This window comes from Aristolochia californica, unplaced genomic scaffold (assembly GCF_029961685.1).
Source record: "Aristolochia californica isolate CCGP_79_NKW_82.1479 unplaced genomic scaffold, dmAriCali1.0.hap1 SCAF_11, whole genome shotgun sequence".
In the NCBI taxonomy this organism is placed as follows: Eukaryota; Viridiplantae; Streptophyta; class Magnoliopsida; order Piperales; family Aristolochiaceae; genus Aristolochia; species Aristolochia californica.
Window position 1 is genome coordinate 11260012 of NW_027181782.1, and position 23790 is coordinate 11283801.

The 23790-nt window shown below is 38.3% G+C and overlaps 1 protein-coding gene across 3 annotated transcripts in view; it reads right to left on the bottom strand.

The window, feature by feature from the left end:
• Positions 1-525: 525 nt before the first annotated feature.
• The window catches only part of LOC137944217 (histidine--tRNA ligase, chloroplastic/mitochondrial), a 52766-nt gene continuing 29501 nt past the window's right edge, over positions 526-23790 (bottom strand). For all 3 annotated transcript variants that reach the window (XM_068789804.1, XM_068789805.1, XM_068789803.1), the window contains 5 exons: positions 22645-22762; positions 14956-15098; positions 14736-14864; positions 1074-1237; positions 526-839 (listed from right to left, as the gene is read on the bottom strand). In XM_068789804.1, the coding sequence (XP_068645905.1) occupies positions 701-839; positions 1074-1237; positions 14736-14864; positions 14956-15098; positions 22645-22762 (693 nt within the window). In that variant the 3' untranslated portion in view covers positions 526-700. The remainder of the gene's footprint in view (positions 840-1073; positions 1238-14735; positions 14865-14955; positions 15099-22644; positions 22763-23790) is intronic.

A 23790-nucleotide genomic window follows, 5' to 3' on the forward strand; every position in this document is an offset into this window, starting at 1 on the left:
TATTTTCACAATGTTTAAACGATTTATTAATTAATAATTGACTCAATAAATTCTAATAAATAATTCAATAGTAATTAACGTTATTAATAATTTTAGATAGCTAAATGTTCTATTTTATTAAGTAATTTTAAATAATTAACAAATGTCACTCTTTACCTTTCACTAATTACTAGTTATACTTAATAATGATCTAAGCTGGACATTCATATTAGACAAAATATATACTAGATTAAGGCATTGATGAGAAAAATCATCAGAAGTATGGAAGTAATAAAAATTTTCTCGAGTTTCACTGGTAACCCCCAAAAATAAAACCTACACAACAACAACAACAATAACAACAACAATAACAACAACAACAACAATAACAACAACAACAACAATAATAATAATAACAATGAAATAAATATCCACACATTGGCACAATATGTAATGTATCGATGAGATGCCCATCCATGATTTCTCCGACTGGAATAAGTACGAAATGGAGAATCAACATAATCACACACGGGATACGCTTTGGGCTAAAAAGCTAAAAGCCACAAATAGATTTATGGCAAAACACTCGAGCAAAACCTTCCAGCTCAAATGATACAAATGAATTCAATATAACCCTTTAACCTCAACAAAATTCACATAAATAAGGAGATGAGTGATGAAAATGGAAATCATTTTCTTTCGAACAAAAAATTGTTAGTTACTAATTCAGTTCATCAACTTTGACGTCTTGCTCTTCCCTTGTGGACAGGTTCTTTACACGAACCATCCCTCTTTCCCACTCGGTCTTCCCAACCAGAATTAACCTGCTTGCTTTAATTCTCTCTGCATGCTTGAAAATCCTGAAGAAGAGATGAGAGAGTTTTAGATACACATCCATGTAGACTTAAATATGTTCTGATATTGTTCAGCATCCCTCGCGAGACCGATCAATATCTTAATGATCCATTGTGTATCAGGAATATTCACATAAACTGTTTTTCTATACCCTGCTTGAAACAGGTTGTTTTCCTTGGTACCAGCAAATCATATGGGACTGGTCCACTGATTGCCTGGAAAAGTTGTTTGACACATACCATTTAAGGCGCTTTTGTTCAAGGACAAGATCAACACTTCGGCCTTTTTGCCTGAGACGAGACGTAATCATTGACGCAGATCCCTGAAGCTGTTGATCAATCGGAAAGACAATATCATCCACTTCTGGGCTTAGGTCTGGTAGAAGACCTTTATCTTTGAGCAGCTGCACAAATCAAATAGTCTTAATCATCTTTTTAGAACAATAAAGCAATGAATACTGTTGTGCAATAAACTAAATATTTCATTTTCCTTTAATTCTTTAGTGATAAGTTTAGTCCAGTTCCATCCCCTAACTACAAACCACTTAGGAGGTATATTGCTCAAACTCATTAGGCTAATAAGACCTAAGCCATTTGAGATTTGAGACTTTTACCATACCACACCCCCTATTATATGTAGGACTAATATAAAATACAAACTAATGAACCTAAAACATGTACTGTACAGATGAAGCACAGATTGGACTTGAACCCAGCTCTGCTACCATGATAAAATTGGGTTCAGTTCCACTTCAAAATTATTGGGTACTCCGAGGTCTATTGCCCAAACTTATAAACATAACAAGACTCCAAGCATTTAAGATGTGGAACTCCTATCACACTAACACGTACTCCTTTATTTCCTGAAGTTGGAAATTTATCTAGAGAGAGATACAACAGCTATGAGGGGGAAGAAACTGTTAAATCTGCTGGAGAGAAAATATGAGAAAGAAAGGGAGGAGAAAGCTCCATGCACCTATTTATTTAAGTGGCATTCGTAAAATTACAATAATGCCTATCACTTAAGTAAAACCATCTTACATCTCCCGTTTTACATGTCCTATATACATGAAACTTGGACTATAGACATAATTCAATATAGTGAACAAACTTACATCAAAATAAGAGAACAAGGGTAAGGTCAAATGACCAAAATACCCTTATACTAGTTTTTTCAACACACTCCCCTCAAGCTAGAGTGTCTAATTCAAAGAGACCCAACTTGCTACAGAAGTTCAGAAATTCACGCTTCTCCGGTGCTTTAGTGAAAACATTACCAAGTTGATCACCAAATCGAATATATGGGTTGTCACCTCCTTCTTCATCACCGCATCTCAAATGAAATGACAATCTACCTCTATGTGTTTCGTTCTCTCATGAAATACCAGATTATTAACAATGAAGATTGCAGCCTGCTTATCACAGTACATAGTCATAGATTCCTTCTAATAGAAGCCTAACTCCTGGGCAACAGATCTCACCCACATTAATTCACTTACAATATGAGTCATTGTTCTATATTCCTCTTCTGCACTAGATCGAGCAACAACATTTTGTTTCTTATTCTTCCAGTTGATTAAGTTTCCTCCTAAAAATATACATACCAAATGGTTGATTTTTTGTCAAGCTTCAAACCTACATAATCAGCATAAAAAAACTTCAATCTTGAAGTGATCATTGGGTTGAAAGAGAAAACCTTTCCCCGGTACTCCATTCAGATATCTTAAGATTCTCTATACAACCTTTAGATGAATCTTACTTGGATGCTCCATGAACTGAATCACTATACTAACTGCAAATGAGATACCTGGTCTAGTAATTGTAGCATATATAAGTTTGCCACTAATCTCTGATACATTGTTTTATCTTTCAATTCTAGACTCTGATTGTCATGAAGATCATGCCCTACCGGTATAGGTGTATTAACTGGTTTGGCTCTTGCCATACTCTTGAAGCATGTCAGTTACATACTTCCTTTGAGTCAAAGCAGTTTACTCTTCGCTTCCTGCAAGTTCGATGCCCAGAAAATATTTTAGTTGACCCAAATACTTAGTCTGAAAATGAGTCGCCACGTGAGATTTGACTTCTTCAATGCCTTAACTATCACTCTCTAATAAGATGATATCATCTACATATACTAGTATGACAATAATCCTAGACGATCTCTTCATAATAAATAAGGAATGATCACAGTGGCTTCAGAAAAATCCCATGCACATAACCACTTGGCTAAAATTTTAAACCATGCTCGTGGATTCTATTTTAAGCCATAGCTTTCTTGAGTCCTATACCCCAAATGTTGCTCCATGTACAGCTTTTCTTCCAGAACACCATACAAGAAAACATTCTTAATATCTACCTAGGGTACCTCACCAAAATCAGCCAAAATGGTTGTATAGAAACACAAATCTGGTCAATTTTACTTTCCAAAAGTTTATGTATGATCAGTCTAGGTGGGCCCCACTACATAAAATTAGGGTTAGGGCAATTATTGTGATGTGGGCACTTCAAACTTCACAAATCATAGCATAGACTTCAAATTTCAAATAAAATAACCCAAATAGTCAACAATGAGGGCTGACAACAGCATAGACTAGGGATGACATCAGCATGGGTAGGAGAAAGAGTTAGCACTCATCCCAAGACTAGCATAAAACCCTTTTTGGGCCATTGAAATCATAAGGAAATGTCCTAGGAATAGTAGAACCAATAACTGTAGGGATGAGGCAAAGGAAAAGAAAGGAAAATTTGAATTTTTACCAACCAATAGCCGAAAAAACTAAGGAGATCCCTCTATTTTGTAATCGTCGACTTCAAATATGATAAAGGTTGATAAAGGTCGACAAAAAAAAGGATGAACAAAAGACCTACCCAGAAGTGATCTACTGCTATGATACCATGAAAAAAATGAGAGAGAGAGATGGAGAGAGAATGAGAGAAAGAGAGAAGTTTGAGGAGAAAGCTCAGAAATATGAGTTGTGTTAGGGGTTGTGCACGACCGCCAACCTATTTATTTAAATGGCTTCATAAAAGTACAATAATGCCCCTCAATTAAGTGAAACCCTAATCTTCTTATATCTCCCATTCTACATGTCCTATGTACATAGAACTTGGACTATAGACATAATTCAATGTAGGGAACAAGATTACATCAAAATATGAGAGTGAGGGTAAGGTAAAATAACCAAAATGCCCTTGTATTAGTTTTTCAATAATTACAATCATGTTGAAAAATAGAAGAGGAAAAAGAAATTTGGAAGAGGAGCAACTTTGATGCCTTGGAATCCAAGCCAGAAAGGCCCAACATGCTTCTTTATAATCAGGGTTTAAGTGAAAATTTACAAAAGGACAAAAATACCCCTCAATACTCAAAATTATATCTCCTAAAATATATGTCTAAATTGAATGAAAATTTAACCATAGATAAAATAAGACATTTTTTATCTAATAGCCATACTATAAGAGAAAAAAGTAAATTGAAAAATATGATAAATGACCAAAATACCCCTGGACTTGTACTTCAACACTCCCCCTCAAGTTGGAGAGTAAATATCAAACAATCCCATCTTGTCACTAATGGATACATGTTTACGTCTTCCCAAAGGCTTGGTAAATATATCTCCCAACTAGTTTGAAGACTTTACATAAGGAGTTACCACCTTCCCCTGCATAAATGCATCTCTAATGAAGTGGCAGTCGACCTCTATATGTTTCATTCTCTCATGGAATACAGGGTTATTGGCAATAAAAATAGTTGTCTGGTTATCACAATTCATAACCATAGGGTCAGGTAACTTGAAACCAAACTCAAGAAGCACAGACTTAATCCACATAAACTCATTAATTGTATGAGTCATTGATCAGTACTCAACCTCTGCACTGGACCTAGCCACAACTATTTTTTTCTTACTTTTCCAGCTTACCAAGTTGCCTCCTACAAGACAAAAGTAGCCTAACGTGGAACGTCTATCCATCTTACACCCAGCATAATCGGCATCAGAATACCCAAGTACATCAACTTTCCCATTCTGAGTCAACATAAAGCCCTTTCCAGGTGCACCCTTCAAGTACTTCAAAATCCTTTGAGCAACTTCTAAATGGACTTTCTAAGGATTTTCCAAGAATCAGCTGACAACTCCCATAGCAAATGAGATATCCGGCCTGGTAACTGTAGCATACATCAGTTTACCTATTACTCTCAGTATTGAGTTTTATCCTAGTGTAGGACCCTGGGTGTCATGTAAACTATGATTAACTTCCATGGGGGTGTCTATGGGTTTAGCACCTAATAAATTATACTCCTGTAACATATCTGATATATATTTTCTTGGAGAAAGAATAATACCTCGCTTGCTACGAGCAACTTCAATGCCAAGGAAGTACTTGAGAGAGCCCAAATCCTTGTCTGAAAATATGTGGTCAGATATTGTTTAACTTCTATAATACCATCAAGATCATTACCAGATAACAAAATGTCATCTACATAGACAACCAAAACCACCATACCAGTCTTCCATTTAAGTAGGAACATAGAATGATCACAATGGCTCCTATAGAACCCAAACTATAGTACCACATCATTAAACTTTTCAAACCAGACTCGTGGATTCTGCCTTCTGTAACTTACACACCTTTCTTGTCTCCCCCTGAGCAACATACCCAAGAGGTTGCTCCATATACATTTCCTCATGTATATCACCATATAGAAAGACATTCTTCACATGAGCTGAAAGAGAGACCAACCTTTATTAATAGCCACAAATATTAAGATACATATTGAAGTCGGGCCACAAGAAAGAATGTCTCAAAGACATCAACTCCAAAAGTCCACGTATACCCCTGCACTACCAGCCAAGCTTTGTACCATTCACTAGAGTCATTGACATTATAATTGATAGTATAAACCCAACGACACCCCCACAATAGCTGCTCTTGCAGGTGGATCACATAGACCCCAAGTTCCCCGAAACACCAAAGCATTCATCTCATCATCGATAGCTTGTTTCCATTCTAGAGAGCACAAGGTTTCCTGCACTGAACGAGGTATATGGGAGCAGACAATGACATAGCAAAGGACTTGAAGGATGAGGACAAAAAATCAAGAGACACATATTTGGATATCGGATGAGAAGTACAAGATCGTTTACCTTTTCGTAGACGAATAAGCAGGTCCAAATCAGAGACAACAGGATCTGCAGGCAATGAGGAAGTTGGTGGATCATGAGAAAAGAGCTCTATAGAGGTAACAGCTAAAGGCATTGCAGGAGCATGAGAGTAATGACAAAAAACTCAAAGAGGCAATGAAGAACTCGATGATGCTGGTACATCCCAAAGTGCAACAGGAACAGGACTGTCTGAAGGAGTTTCAAGTGATACAAGAAGCTCAGTAGATGATGAAAAATGTGGAGTATGTTCAAAGGAGTGATTGAAACAAGTCTTCCATTGAATGGGATCATAACATTTGTACCCTTTTTGTCAACGAGAATATCCCAAAAACACACATTTGACATACCGAAATGACAACTTATCAATCAAAGTTCCAAACATATGAACAAAACAAGTATATCCAAAAATACGAAGAACTACATCAAACAATTTACAATTGGGCAACCTGAAGAGGAACTTGACCACTCAAAACAGATCAGGGCATACGATTAACCAAATAGCACAAAGCTAAAATTGCATCTTCCCAAAATGATTTAGGAACATTCATTTGCAATAATGGTGTCCTAATAACATCAAGGAGATGTCTATTTTTACGTGCAACTACCCCATTTTGATGTGGTATATAAGGGCAAGACGTTTGATGGTTACTACCATGAGAAACACAAAATACTGAAAATTTATGGTTAAGATATTCCAAACCACTGTCGATACGAAGCACATAAACACAGGCACCAAATTGATTTTTTATTTCATTGAAAAAATTGAGGAATACATCAAATACTTCAGACTTCTCCCATGGGAGATACACCCAAGTGACTCTACTGAAATCATCAATGAACGACACAAAATACTTCAAACCAAATGGGCTAGGAACCCGACATGGACCCCATACATCAGAGTAGACAAATTCAAACAACTTGGTGCTTTGACTAGAACTAACTAGGAAACTAGAGCAATGATGTTTTCCCAGCTGATAGGATTCACAATCAAATAAAATATCGGCTGGCAAAGAAGGAAAAGACTGACACAACTTAGCTTGTGAGGGACGTCCCAAGCGCAGATGACACAAGTAAGAACAATCTGCACTAGTGAGAGCCATAGCTCGAGAAACGGATACATCATCTAGCATGTAAAGCCCTCCCTACTCATGTCCTAAACCAATCGTCTTCTTCGTTTGCAAGTCTTGAAAAACACAAGAAGTAGGATAAAAGGTTATTGAACAATTTAAGGATTCAGTTATATGACTCACAAACAAGAGATTAACTAGAAACTTTGGTACAAATAAAACATAATCTAAGGATATTTGTGGAGTAATGTGAACTGTACCTTCCCCCTGAATGGGAGAGGTGGATCCATCAACTAAGGTAAGTCGACAATATGAATGAGATGGACTAATGGACTGAAATAAGGAAGGCATACTTGACAAGTGTGTAGAGGCTCCTGCATCAATGATCCAAGAGGGGGAATGAGACACATTCAATACATTCATACCTATACTAGCCATTGTGGCACTAGCTGAAGGAGTTTCAGTAGCCCAAGAAGCAGTAGATGAAGTAGTCAGTTAACCCAGTCATTGTAATAAGTACTGAATTTACTCATTGGATCCAGTGTGAAGAGGCGTCCTTATCTATGACTATAAAGTTGGCCCAAGTAAGCTTACCAAAATTTTCTCAGCATTTCTCAAAAATATGATTAGTCCTACCATAATGAACACATTTCCAATCCCCCCAATCATTTCAGCCATAGCCATGGGTAAACTAAGAACGACTTCTACCTCTATTATTACCACCATGAAACTAACCATCAAGCTTACAAGTAGAAGACTGATGGTTAAAGAGCATTTGCTTTTGAGAGAGCTCCACCTGACTCATTCTTATTTACAATTGCACATTCAGCTCGAAGAACTCTGTTAAAGGCTTGCTCAAGGGTAGTCATCCTCATTGACCAACAACTGGGCTCTAATTGCATCATACTCAGGCCCCAAACCATCCAAAAATCGGGCTACTTGAATCTGATTTTCTTTCTTACGAATGTCTTCAACATTCGAGTAAAAGGATGGAATGTACTAATCTCCTATAGTACTCCCCTCATCTCAGTGAAATAATGTGTCACTAATCTACCTCCACATTTCATATTAAAGAACTTCACATATAACTCATAGATCCTTGACAAATTACTTTCTTGGGACAAAATGGAAGCCAAGGTAGTCCACATTACCTTAGCAATACTGCAACTCAAAATCTACTCACTAAATCTGGATTCCATACTTTTGACCAACTAGGTTATTACTAAATTATCTTTTGCCACCCAATCTTCAGTAACAGGCACCAGGAGATCATTGATTATATATTTTGCCATTCTTTTGGCCCTCAAATACATCAAAACTAATCTGGACCAATTTACATAATTTGATCCATTCAACTTGATCGTAGTTCTCTGAATAGACTGAAAGAATTTTACATTTGAGCTCTCAGGAGTCCTCTGGAGGACAAACCTGTTAAGTTGTGGAGCCTAATTAACGCCCTACGCTGAGTTGGTCGCGGATCGATCCACGATATATTGACTGTTATTTCATCAAGGGCAGTGTGGGAATTTTAATCTTGTATCGAGCTTATCTTAATTTTCTCTTTATAATTGAGAGGCGACGCTATTAGGGTTTTAATCATCTTAATTCAAGGAGCATCTAGGAGAGGTTAGAGAGACACACCTGTAAGTGTGCGATTTCTCTTGTAAACTATTTCATCTTCATAGTGGATTACTGCAATGGCGGAAGACAGAACATAGTCTCATTTTAAGGCGAACCTGTATAAATCTTGTTGTTTGTTTTCGTGCTTGTTTTCCCTTTCTTCTGTGATGATTATTATTGTTCTCGTTAGTTTGGAATTAGGGCGTTTAATTCCTAACAAGTGGTATCAGAGTTTTGGTTCGTGATTGAGAGTAATGGCTAGTGGAGAAGGATCGGCACTAGGGATCAACAAGTTTGATGGTATGGATTTTGCGTTCTGGAGGATGCAAATCGAAGATTATTTATACAATAAAAAGTTCCACGCACCACTTCTGGATATGGAACCAGAAGGTAAGAAAGATGATGAGTGGAATCTCCTCGATAGACAAGTGTTGGGAGTAGTCCGGTTAACACTATCAAAAAACATTGCTCACAACGTGGCGTCGGAGAAAACCACAGCGGGGATGATGAAGATTTTGTCCGACATGTATGAGAAGCCTTCCGCAAATAATAAGGTACATCTCATGAAAATACGCTTCAATTTAAAGATGACAAAAAATACATCAGTTGCATCACATTTGAATAAGTTTAGCACGATTATCAATTAATTGACATCCGTTCAAATTAAATTTGATGATGAGGTTCATGTTTTAATTCTTTTGGCATCTCTACCAAATTCTTGGGAGCCTATGAGGGTTGCGGTCAGCAACTCTGTAAGCAACGGGAAGTTGATCTTTAATGATGTTTGGGATACCATTCTCGTGGAGGAAGTTCATAGAAAGGACTCCGAAGAATCATCGACATCTAATTTTGCCCTAAGTGTCGATACTAAGGGCAGGAACTTCGAAAGGAATTCCAACAAGGGTAATAGTAGAGGGAATGGAATGGTAGAAGCAAGTCCAAATTCGAAAGGAATGCGGAATGATGGAATTGTGGCAAGTCTAGTCACATAAAGAAGAACTTCTGAGCACCGAAGAAGGATGGAAAAAAAAAAACGATGTTGCAAATGCGGTGATTGAAGAGGTACAAGTTGTTTTACTCTTGTCAGTTGATAGCCCTATTGACTCTTGGGTGTTAGATTCAGGAGCTTCTTTTCACACCACCGCATATCGTGAGATCATGGAGAATTATGTTGCTAGAGATCACGGGAAGGTGTATCTTGCTTATGGAGAACCTTAGGATATTTCGGTATTCGTAATATCAGTTTGAGGATGTCTAACGGGTCAGTGTGGAAAATTCACAAGGCGAGACATGTACCAAAACTGATTCGTGATCTGATCTCAGTAGGGCAACTTGATAATGAAGGTCATAATGTGACCTTAATGGTGTTGCCTGGAAAGTCACAAAAGGATCCATGGTTATTGCATGAGGAGTTAAAACTAGAACTTTTTACATCATTTCCAGTTGCAGAGACAATTGCAGTTGCTGATGTTGTTACTGATTCTGACTTGTGGCATTATACGCTCGGTCACATGAGTGAGAAGGGATTGAAAGTGCTTCGGTCCAAAGGGAAGCTACTAGGGTTGAAAACTGTAAATAATAGTTTGTGTGAAGGCTGTATTTTCGGCAAGCAAAAAAGGATTAGCTTTTCTAAGGCTTGAAAGGAGTAAAAGACAACAAAATTGGAGTTAGTTCACACAGATGTATGGGGGCTTTCAACTGTTACTTCCCTTGGTAGTTCTAACTACTATGTGACATTTATTGATGATGCAAGCAGAAAGGTACGAGTTTATTTCCTGAAAAAGAAATCTGATGTCTTTGATACCTTCAAGAGATGGAGAACAATGGTTAAGAATGAGCCAGATTTGAAGGTGAAGAGTTTGCAGTTAGATAATGGGGGAGAATACCTAAATCATGATTTACTGTGCTGATAATGGAATCAAGATGAAGAAGACCATTCCAAGAAAACCTCTACAGAATGGTATGGCTGAGAAGATGAACAGAACTTTGAACGAGCGTGATAGGAGCATGAGATTGCATGCGAGATTGTCAAAGATGTTCTAGTCTGAGGCTATTAGCACTACTACCTATTTGATCAACAAAAGTCCCTCAACACCATTGGATTGCAAAATACCAGAAGAGGTCTAGAGCGGCAAAGAGGTAAAACTTTTCTTTCTTGAAAGTGTTTGGTTGTGTTTCTTATATTCACATTGATTCTACTGCTAGAAGTAAACTTGATGCCAAATCTAAATTATGTTTCTTTATTGGCTATAGTGGTACCGAGTTTGGTTCACTTCTGGGATGACCAAAGTCGTAAGGTTATCAGGAGTAAGGACGTGATCTTCAATGAATGTGCCTTGTATAAAGACAGGTTGAGAACAGAGTCTAAGAGCACAAGTGATGAAGCCAAGAAATCTGAAGTGATTCGGTTGAGAGATCTTCTAGCTATTGAGATGGAGAATATTGCTCAGAAAGACCAGGAGAACATACCCACAGAAGTAAATCAGAATATTCCTATGACTGAACTCAGGAGATCTGGCAGACCTAGCAGACAACCACAAAGGTACTCCCCTGCACTTAATTATATTTTGTCGACTGATAAAGGTGAACCAGAGAGTTATGAGGAAGCCGTGCAAGTTGATGAATCAACCAAGTGGGAGTTAGACATGCAGGATGAGATGGATTCATTGTTATCCAATCAGACATGGCAGTTGACCGAGCTACCAAAAGGAAAGAAAACCTTACAGAATAAATGGGTGTACCGAATAAAAGACGAACATGATGGCAGCAAGCAGTACAAGGCAAGATTGGTGGTAAAGGGCTTTCAACAAAAAGAAGGCATTGACTACACAGATTTTCTCTCCAGTAGTGAAATTGACTATTAGAACAGTGCTTGGACTAGTGGCAAATGAAGACTTGCACTTAGAGCAATTGGATGTAAAGACAACCTTTCTTCATGATGATTTGGAGGAAGAAATTTACATGATGCAGCCATAAGGTTTCAAAGCACAAGGAAAGGAGAAAATGGTTTGCAAACTTCAAAATAGCATGTATGGTCTTAAACAAGCTCCAAGACAATGGTATAAGAAGTTTGACACTTTTATGAGAAGAATGGTTTCTTAAGGTGCCAGGCAGATCATTGCTGTTATGTGAAGCAGGTGTTTGCACACAGGAAATAGATAATTTGAAAAGGGAGTTGTCGAAGATGTTTGCAATGAAGGATTTCGGGTATTGCAAAACAAATCCTTGGGATGAGGATTACTAGAGATACTAATGTCTTGAAACTGTTTCAAGAAGAATATGTAAAGAAGGTGATGAGCAAATTCAACATGAATGATGTAAAACTAGTGAGTACTCATTTGGCTAGTCACTTTAGGCTATCTAAGGAGCAGTCACCTTCTACAGAATAAGAGTGAGCTAACATAGCCAATGTGCCTTATGCTTCTGCTATTGGCAATCTCATGTATGCCATGGTGTATACTAGACCAGGCATAGCTCATGCAGTGGGAGTAGTGAGCATATGAGTAATCTGGGTATACAACATTGGGAGGCAGTAAAATGGATTCGCAGGTACTTTAGAGGCACTGCAAACTCAGCCTTATCAGAAAGTCAAACTTGGGATTACAGGGTTATGTAGATGCTGACATGGCTAGAGACATTGATTGCAGGAAGAGTACCATTGGATATGAATACACATTGGGTGGTACAACAGTTAGTTGGATTGCTAAGTTGCAAAAGATAGTTGTTCTTTCCACTACTGAGGCAAAATATGTTTCCATGACTGAAGTCAGCAAAGAGATGGTATGGTTGCAGTCTTTCTAGGAAGAATGTGTTGTATTGTGACAGTTAGAGTGTTATTCATTTAACAAAGAACCATGTTTATCATGCCAAAACAATGCACATACAGGTGCGTTATCACTTTATCAAATCAGCTCTGGAGGATGGAGTCTTAACACTTGAGAAGATTCAAGGGAGTCAGAATCCGACTGATATGTTGACAAAGACTGTTACTATCGAGAAATTGAAGTTGTGTGCAACTTCAGATGGACTTCCCTCTGAGGATTGAGTTGTTGTCGTTGCAAAGGAGATATTGATGATGGATTAGTCTCCAGTGTTATGTTGTGGAGCCTAATTAATGCCCTATACTGAGTTGGTCGCGGATCGACTTAATCCACGATATATTGATTGTTGTTTCATTAAGAGCAGTTTGGGAATTTTACTCTTGTATCGTGGTTGCCCTAATTTTCTCTTTATAATTGAGGGGCGCCGCTATTAGGGTTTTGATCATCTTAATCTGAGGAGCATCTCGAGTTGCAACCCGAGAGGTTAGAGAAAAACACCTGTAAGTGTGTGATTTCTCTTGTAAACTATTTCATCTTCATAGTGGATTACTGCAGCGGCGGAAGACAAGACGTAGTCTCACCTTGAGGTGAACCTATATAAATCTTGTTGTTTGCTTTCGTACTTGCTTTTTCTTTCTTCTGCGATTATTATTATTCTCATTAGTTTGGAATTAGGGCGTTTAATTCCTAACAAACCCGTGTGCTGGAATCAGTCATTAAATATCACCAAACACCACAACTCAGTACACTAGAGCATCAATTAATCAAAGGGAAACACTTTCCCTAAATTTCTATGCTTCTGCAGTCAAGTAGGCCCCACATTGAATTCAATTAGGGCAATTCAACACCCAATTCACTCAATTTCGAACCAATAGCGATCAATTTCAGCAATTGAGACCATAAATCAATGAAAGAATAACCTAATTGCAAGAAACCAAGATGATACAAACTATATAGATGATGACGCAGGCAGATTTGTGAAATTTCATCAAACTGGGATCATCAAACACTTCTAAAATCCCAACAATCAATCAAATAGAAGCAATAGGAAGAAAAAGGAAAAGAATAGAATTTTACCCTAGCAGTCCAGAGGGAAAAACCTTCAAGGAGATTGCTGAAAATGGAAAGAAGATCTACAAAATCGTAACCTTCCCAAAACTTGCATTACTACTGCAATTCTATGAAAAATATGTGATTAGGGGAGAAAATAGAAGAGGAAAAAGAGTTTTGGAAGAGGAGCAGCTTTTCTGCCTTGGAATCCGAACTAAAATGGAATTTTTACCCTAACAGTCCAGAGGGAAAAACCTTCAAGGAGATTGCTGAAAATGGAAAGAAGATCTACAAAATCGAAAGAAACCTTCCCAAGACTTGCATTACTACTCTAATACCATGAAAAATGTGATTTGGGGAGAAAATAGAAGAGGAAAAAGAGTTCTGGAAGAGGAGCAGCTTTTCTGACTTGGAATCCGAACCAGAAAGGCAGGTCCAGATTCTTTGTAATCAGATTTAAGTGAACTTTAACAAAGGACAAAAATACCCCTCAATACTCAAAATTATATATCTCCTAAAATACAAGTCTAAATTGAATGAAAATTTAACTAGAAATAAAATAAGACATTCTCTATATAATAGCCATACTATAAGAGAAAAAAGTAATGTGGAAAATATGGAAAATGACCAAAATACCCCTGGACTTGTTTAACACATGTACTCTTCTTAAACACTAGAAAACTATTTTTTACAAGAAAAGACTTCCCTAGAAAATAAATAAGACACCATAACGTCTAAATTATAGCTTCTGTCAGAAACAGTCACTAACAGTTACTTTGTTGCACTTGTAAGTACATAAATAAGCTGGAAACAAAAGAATAAATAAAAAGACAAAAAGTCTTTTGATTCATATGAAGCAAACTCTCTGACCAAGAATCACCATCAGAAAATCGAAAACAAAAAGGAAGAAACAAAAAGAGAACAAAAAATGAAAAAGACAAAGAAAACCCTAGAGAAAAAGAAATCAAAGACCAATGGAGGAAAAAAAAACAAAAACTAAAAACAGTCGCAATCACATTCACAGAATTATTCTCTTGTTTAATCATCCCAATGGTTAGACTTTACACCTCCGTTCACAGTTCAAAAATCAAGTAGTTGCCCAGATTGATCACTGACAAGTCCAAGTTCATCAAGTCCCCTATTATGACGGAACAAAAAAAGGTACAGATGTAATCTTACTTCAACTATGACAGCATCTCCAAACCCGAAACCACAAGCAGGAGTGTCAGTCCCTCCAAATGTAGAGAGTAACTGGTCATATCTTCCACCTCCACAAATGGCTCGTAACTTTCCTTCTCGGTCAAACCCCTGAATAATGAAACAATTTAGAAGACCATTAACTATAATGAATCTTATGCCTGCTCTTGGAATAGGAAGGAGAGAGGAATAGAAAGTTTACCTCAAAAACTACTCCAGTATAGTAGGACAGCCCACGAACAATAGATGCATCAAACTGAATCCACTGAGAATATCCATATTGCTCAGCAAGTGAAAAAAGCTGCTTCAAGTCAGCAACAGCATCTGCCGCAGACCCAAGTGCTTCTGTGGATGCAAGATTAGAAATCATATCAGTCAAAACAACAAAAATTACAACTAAGTGTGACATAACCTGCTTCACAAGTATGATGTTGATTCCGACCTTATATGACTTGCCGAAGTTAGAATGTCTTTTCGTGGTTTTTTCCCCATTAATAGTTACATTAAACTCTATGACATTATTCTCATTAGCAATCAGCCTCATATCCAAGTAAACAAAAAGGCAACTGGTCAAAGAAGCAAGAATACGAATGAGGTACAAACTAAATAGGGCAGGAAGTAGGGCCCAGCAGAACAAACACCTTGCTTTAACACCATACTAAAACGGGGTCCAGTCAATCCCAGAATGACTAACCAAAGTCAGGAGGCATTTCCTAACTAAAAACCACAGGAGTCACCTAACAAGCTTACAATTTTCATTTTTAAGTATTATAGAATCAAACTGAAATGGACTTGCTACACAATTTTACTCTATGTTTCTCACAAAAGTTGCTAAGCTGAAAACAGGAAAGGAACTTGAAATTGCTAATGACTTTCTTTATCCACAATTCTAGTGGATAAAAAGTTAAAAAGAACAACAAGTTTAAGAAGGAGATGCTCAATCTCATAAGTCACTTCCCCTTGAAAAAGGCACTAGAAAATTTTGATGTGGCTACAATCATCCAACTATTACTTGGAGACCTCCCAGGCCACTCAGCTTCTGCTTCAATCAACAAGATAACATTGCTACTTTCCCCCTATCAGTAGATTAGAAAGCAGGAGCTAAGATATCAGTAAGCCAGCTTTGGACATCACAGCCAGACCAAACCATTTCTAATGAGACACCAAAATTTTTCATGGACTTTAGTGACAACTCTTATCAAATTGAGCTAGCGTGCCACTTAGGGGATAGATAGAAGCACTCAAATTCTAGACTGGACATGCTTGACCTCTTTGTGTGCTGAAGTACAGAACTCAATAAGTGTTGATTTCAAGGGCCATCACATAAACACAAGAGATCTCAAGGGAAGGAGAGAAGAGAGGAACTCTAGCTCTTGGGAGAGAGGAGAGAAGAAACTAAGGGAGAGAAATAAGAGGAAAAGAGAGAGGTGTATGGACGAATTTAAGCCAAGAGGAAGAAGCTTAAATGCTCTACCCCATACCTTGAGGTTGTATTTATAGTTGTGTGAAGGTATTTACAATGACTATAATACCCTTAGCGCAACATGCTTCAAAAGAAAAAAGACAAAAGAGGACATACACCAGCTTACATAATTACAATTCGATGTCATCTCTATGAAAGTTCACCTTATTTACTAGCCATGCCACCCCTACACAAGTAGGTGTCTCTTAACACTCCCCCTCAAACTGGTGTTTGTAATTTCACCCGCAAATAATCTTGGTAAAAAAACTTGTGTTTGAAAAGAAAAAAAATTGATTGCCTTACTTTGACTCACCTTGTTCTTTGTTCACATCTTGCTTGTAATCTTCATCTTGTTCTCATCTTGTCTCCCCCTTGGATATTCTAGTCACATAAAATTTGATTACCTCAACACATGGAATTCTTCATTATTGGTTACCTCTTTCTTGTACTTCTTCTTCTACTTCTTCCACTCAAGCTGAGGATCTCTTTATTCTTTTACCAAGAGACCCATCTTGCACATCATAATGCTAAGAGAAGAAAAATCACTCCTAACCGTACAACAAAGCCCCATACACCAATCAAAACAGTCATAGTCTTAAATAGACTCCACTCAATTTCAATGGCAGAAAAATAACCCAACTTTAAGGTACAACAAAGAAACTACTCACTTTCTAAGGGTAGCTCAACAAAAAACACCTCTAGGGTAGAGAATAAAAAGACTTGACTCAAGTTGGATGTTGGCACACTCCTATACTTTTTAGGTAGTGGGTCTATAGGCATTGCTTTGAAGTGATTTTAACAAAAAACAAATTGAAGAAAGTACTTTTGAGGAATTAAGGGTGTAAAAAAAAAGATAGCAACTCTCATACTTCAAAAGAAAGGAGGCACACAATGTAGCTCTTCATACTTCCAAGTAAGGAGGCGCTTTTAGACCAATATATGGATAAAAAGTGACCAAGTTTTGACTCAAGAGAAAGGTAAAAAAATAATTCCTCTATGAACGTGATGATTGAGGAAACTTAAAAAAATCTTCAATAAGAAATTGTAAAAATCAAGATTTGGGTGAAGGAAAAAGAGAAAATTGAGAGAAAAAGGACAAAAGAGAAGAAGAGCTCTCTAAAGAGCCTAAATGGCATCTTTGGGAACTGTGCACGAATTCCCAGACTCATTCACTAAGTGTTTTGAGTTACAAATTACAAAAATGCCCCTATACACTTAATAATCCTTAATCTCCTCATATCTCCCTAACTACACATCCTATGTACATGAAAATTTAACCACTAATATAATTTAACATGCAGAACAAGATTACATATAATATTAACCCTGGTTTGGCTGGCTATGGTGGGGCCTTCCATGATTCGATCGGTACCTAGCTTTTGTCCTATTCCGGTCCCATGGGCATTGCGGACTCCACTACTGTTGAGCTTCAGATCCTCCTCAGATGCCTCATCATCTTTTGTGAGCATTTCTCTAGGCCGCTCCACAATGAGGGAGACTCTGCGGTGATCATCGGATGGTTCTCCTCTCCCTCTCCCCGGCCATGGCGTCACTAGGATGTTTACCATTCTATTTTGGACATTCTCCCCTTTATTACCTGTATTGGGCCCCATGTTCCCCATTCTGCAAATTCTGTTGCAGACGGTTGTGCTAAGCAGGGGGCCTCCTTCCATGCTCCTCTTGTAAGGAGGAGGCTTGCCGAATCTTGTTCTATTTCTGTTTTAATGAAATCACCACCTTGTACAAAAGAAATAGAGGAGCCATGAGAGATCATAATACTCTTGTAGAAAACAATTAAAGAGGAAGAGAATTGTTGTTCTAGAGATTAGAGAAGATAGACAAGAGAGAGAAGAGTGAATATGGAAGAAAAGGAATAGAGGAGCCATGAGAGATCATAATATGAGAGTTAGAGAGAGAGAGAGAGAGAGAGAGAGAGGGTTCACAAGCACCAGTTCAATTGCTCAATCCCTAATCTTTTTACTAAATTTCCACTAACATGATTGTTAAGGAATAGTCCCACATGGATTAATGAGAACAAAGATCTTGAGTTTATTAGTTGGAAAAGAGGTTTCCTAAGTTGGCTAGTCATTTGGGGATAGGCCTTGGACCCAATTTAACATGATAGCGGAGCAAGAACTCGTATGTGGGCCTCCACCCAAATTATCCACGTGCCTACACGTGAGGTCCTCCACCTAAATTATCCACACGCCTACATGTGAGGGGGAGTGTTAAGGAATAGTCCCTCACGGATTAGTGAGTACAAAGATCTTGAGTTTATTAGTTGGGAAAGAGATTTCCTAAGTTGGCTAATCATTTTGGGATAGGCCTTGGACCCAATTTAACAATGATGACAGTATTACCCATCACATAACAACTTCAAGCAAGAGTACTACAGAACTTAAACAACAGTAACAAAAAATAATAAACAGGGACTTCATAAATCAAATAAGTCAACTCCTTATTCTCCAACACTCCCCCTCAAGGTGATGTATATATATCCTAGATGTACAGCTTACTATATGCGGCAATCAACTGGACTAGAGCCAAGGCCTTGGTAAAGATATCTGCAATCGGTTAGGAAGAAACAAGCTCAATAGAGATTAGTCCACCTTTGACCTTAGCCTGTAGGAAGCAATAATCTACTTTGATGTGTTTCGCTAGCTTACAAAACATTAGATTGTTTGCTATAGCACTAGCTCCCTAATTGTTATAGCATAGTACCATAGGTTTTTCAACCTTCAAATGCATTACTTCTGCTAATGTTTTCAACCATACCATTTCACATATAACATGACTCATAGCTCTTTATGCAGCTTTGGCATTAGATCTTCCTACAAAACTTCAATTTCTTGCCATGCAAAGTGAGAAGTAGATTTTCGATCATCTTGATATCTTTTTTTTTTTTTTTTTTTTTTTTTTTTTTTTTGATGAATCGATCATCTTGATATCATGCCCAATCAACTTGAGCAAAACCTTCCAAATAAATGTAATCATGTGACATATATAACAACCCCTATCCTAGAAACTTTTTCAAATACATCAGTACCCTCTCCAATGGCCATTTGGTCTAGTCATAGAAAAATCAATTTCCCTACCAATATCTAAACCAGTTAGAAACTTCAAATAATTCATTCCCATCATATGTTGCATTCAAACCTAACATTATGATTCATAGGTTTTTCTCTTTGTTATCCTTCCCTGCCCTCTTTAACGAAAATTCTTATTTCTATTCTTAGTTTTTTTTTAAAATTTTACTGATTTTTATTAAGACAAAAGCTCAAAAGAGCAATTTACAAAGGAAGCAAACCTTCCCAAACAATGAGAGATTGCTGGGAAGTTCCGAATTTTGCCAATTTATCAGCCAAAGAGTTGGCTGATCTAGGAATGAGATTCCAATTACAATGAGTAGAAGATACAATGTCAGCAATACTATCAGTGATGGGCCAGTGGCACCAAGGGGGAAAGTTGTCTTTGGAACAGCAACTAATAACCATCTTTGAGTCGCCTTTAATGATTAACTTGCCATGGAGACGATCCCTGAAGATTTGGAGGCCGAATATCAGAGCACTAACTTCAGCAGTATTAGAATCGGCAATGCCCACCGGACCAGCATAAGAAAGAATAGGGTCTCCATTGTAACCTCTGAACACACCACCTGCTCCAGCTAGCCCAGGACATCCAATAGCACTACCATCAAAATTCAGCTTAATGCAATCGCAAGGGAGAGGATCCCAGATAGCCATACTCGGAGTTCTGCTAGGGCCAGACATATGAGCGATCAAATTCCAATTTTCCCGAAAGGAAACCCTCGATAGAGTGGCAAAATCCTTCTTTGTATGAAGCCAGCTCGAGATGAGGCCAACAACATGAGAAGCCGTGTTGTCCGGGGTGCTAGCTTTGGAGTTGAATCTCCGGTTGTTCCGCTCGAGCCAAATACACCATGGAACATGCGCAAGACAGGCTGAAAGTATTAATTTGCCCAACCAAGGAAGGAGAATCCCTCGAACCATCTCAAAGGTGCCAAAGAGGTCCTGATGTAGCCCCACTTGGAGCCCAAGTTTTTGAAAAATCTTCATCCAAACTTGCGACAAAATTCCACAGTGTAAGAGGACATGTCGGACTGTCTCTTCACACTCACCGCAAAGGGGACAAGAAAGATCGGGGGCAGTGAAGCCTCTTCTATGAAGGTTGTTTGAAGTAAGAATTTGTTCTCTAATGGTTGACCACACGAAAAATTTTATTTTGCTTGGCGCTGAGAGTGTCCAAGCCAGATTCGCCTTCTGCTCATGAATATTGTAGTCTTGCTTTCTAATATGAGAGTAAGCCGAAGTGACAGTGAATCGGCCATTATTACTAGGCTTCCAAATCAACTTATCAACTGAGTGCTCTCGAATAATAGTACTGCTGAGTCTGGTAAGGAGAGAGCAAAATGTCAATGATTCTTCATCATTTAATCCCCGACAGAACGGGAGACTCCACAAGTGATCACTCCATGAATCAGCCATAGAGCAAGAGAGGTCGCCTGCCACCCTATGCAGCCCCAGAATCTCCTCCGAGAGGGATTAGGGGACACACCATTCGTTCAACCAGATGAGAAGGGTCCTTCCATTGCCCGTGTGAAACGAGGTAGTATCTCTGAATACTAGAAGGAGCTTGAAAATTGATTTCCATATCGAGGATAGGAGGCGAGCGGCGCCACCCTCTCCACCAGGCACCCGAAAATTGAAGGTAGAATTTCACCATATTCCTCCATAAATTGTTATGCTTGTTGTTGAAATTCCAAATCTAAGCATAAGAGCTTTGTTCATTTCTTGTGTAAGCCGGATGCCCAATCCTCCCCTATTACGAGGCATGCAAATATCCTTCCAACTAACCAAATGGTATATATGAAGGTGTCTTCTGAACCTCTCCATAGAAATCGTCGACGGATGACATCAATTTTGGATCAAACGGAGGCCAGACAGTGCATGTATGATAACAGATAATTTGGCAACCCAACCAGACAAGACTTGAGGAGAGTGAGACGCCCGTTGTTGATAAGAGTTTACCCCTCCAAGTGGCTAGCCTCTTTTCAAATTTCTCAATGAGGGGGGACCATAGTGACGCCGAAGGCCGAGAATAAAAAAGTGGGAACCCAAGATATGTAGTTGGCATATTTCCCACAGAGCATCCCAAGTAGTCCGCCATATCCCAAAGCCCAGCTGGATCAATGTGATAGCTAAGAAGAGTGATTTTTCCCCAGTTTATGTTTTAACTGGAAGCCAATTCAAATAATCCCAACACGACACACAACTTTCTGATCTGATCCATAGTACCAACTCCGAAGCAAATAGTATCATCCGCAAACAAGAGAATCGGAATATCAAAGGTTGTGCAATCTGACGTGAGGAGGAGCCCTGTTCTTAGTTTTTTTAACTTCGTCATTGTTTACTAGTAGTGCTTGAAGTATGATGCCTTCATGTATGAATATCTTGTTAATAGCTCACGAATTCCTTTGCTCCTAAAATATTTCCACTTGGATCCGAAAAAGCTTCCTAATTCTAGCTAGTTATTTTGGGAAAGACTTAGACGCAACTTTAGCAAGATAGTAGAGTAGATACTCGTACATTACCTCCTAGCCAAAATCGTCCACGTATAGAGCTATAAAAGTAGTCTACATGAGAGGAAGAATATAAAAAATTATCCCTCATGGATTCAAGATTAGAAAGATCCCATACTTATTACTTAGGAAGAGGCCTTCTAACTTCCACTAATGATTTTGGGATGGACCTAAACCTAACTTTAACAAAATCTATAACTTTTTAACCAACTTATATGTTGGAATTATGGACACATGAGCAATTAAAGAAAAGATAAAAAAGGTGAGGAGAACCCAGATTGGCGTCCAAATTTGCATGGCAAGATTCCCCAGACCTGGAAGATGAAGGGGCAGTGGAGGAGAGAAGAGAAACCATCTCTATCCCCACAGCCAAGTTCGCATTTTTGGGTTATAATGTTAAGGATTCCTCTGCTGTCTTTAGTTGGATTAAATCAAGTAGCCTCTCCTTGGTGCCTTAGTCACATTTTCAATGAAATCAAGAACATCACCAGCCACACTAACAATAGGATGAAACAGATGAGCAAACAGCTTAATGGACATAGAAATTGTAATAACCAGCCAGCACACTCTTGTGACGTATTCTCTTCCATACAGTTGTTGCTGGTTTCTTTGAGATTCTTCTTTTCTTCTGTCATTCTTTTGCCCTCCTGGACGTCTCCATCTCTCCTTTTCCTTTATGTAACTTCTCATTGTCCATGAGCAAAGGACCAAAATTAAAAAGTTCAGATTGACACAAGTAAACAAAAGAAGCATCCTAATTCTTCTGCTATTGAACAATTTTGCTCAAGTAGTACACTACAACATCATTAAAAGAGAAGATCAAGAACAACCTTCAAGCTCAGGCAATGATTTGAGGGCAAGAACTTGCAAAAGCCCATTGATTGCTTCCACTGATATCCCTGATGAAATCAATTTTTTCTCAACCTCTTCCATGGGAACTTTCTCCATCTGCACTCAACAATAGGAATTAGCTCAATATTTTTGCATTAAAAACAAAAGATGCTGAGAATCTGAATAATAGGAAAAATACATGACTTTGAAGCAGCAGCAAAAAGAATCAAAGAGAGACTTGAGAAGCCATAAAAATCTTTTGTGAAAATAGAGAGTGCAGCAAAAACAGTTCTGCCATGCACAGTTTTATGTGTTTATGAAGGTAATAATTTTTTTACATAAAGGGGCGCATATGTCATTACAAAAATAGAATGATGGAGCTAACTTATAACTATTTGAAATAAAGTCCCCAACAAATAGGCTAAAATATTGAGTTTAACACCCCCTTAAGTTGGCAAGTAGATATTTGTCATTCCCAGCTTGCTATGAGTTTCCTCAATTAGATTGTTGTGGAAAGACTCTGAAAATATCAGCCAACCCACTCATTACTGAAACATACAGAGTAAAAATCTTTTTTTTTTTTTTTTGAAAAAGATGTATTAATAAAACGAGAGAAAATTACAAAATTTGGGGGAACAATTCCCTTACAACCAGCGATTGTAGGTTAGCTCCCTGCCTAGCAAGCACATCTGCTACCGAATTAGCGGATCTCAGAATGTGAATCCAAATACAAGAAACAATTGAGGTAATATCTAAAATTTCGCGAAAAGTATCCCAATGCCGCCACGGGGGAGGAGAAGCATTCTCAAACCATCCGATAACCACTTTTGAGTCTCCTTCAATATGAGGAGGGCCGCTGCAATTGTCTCTGAAGACGCAGAGACCGGGGAGGAGGCCATGTAGCTCTGCAGACGTAGAGTCAGATATGCCCAGAGGGCCGGCCGGCATAAGAGAAAAGCTGATTGCCGAAATGGTTTGAAATAATTCCTCTAATACCCGAAATCCCTGGATTACCAAGAGACGAACCGTCAAAGTTTAACTTAAGGTAACCAGGAGCAGGAGGAGTTCATTCTTGCAAAACCGGGATCTTTGTCCCAGAATGCATCATAGCCATATTTCTCCAGTTTTCACGGATAAGGGTGCCC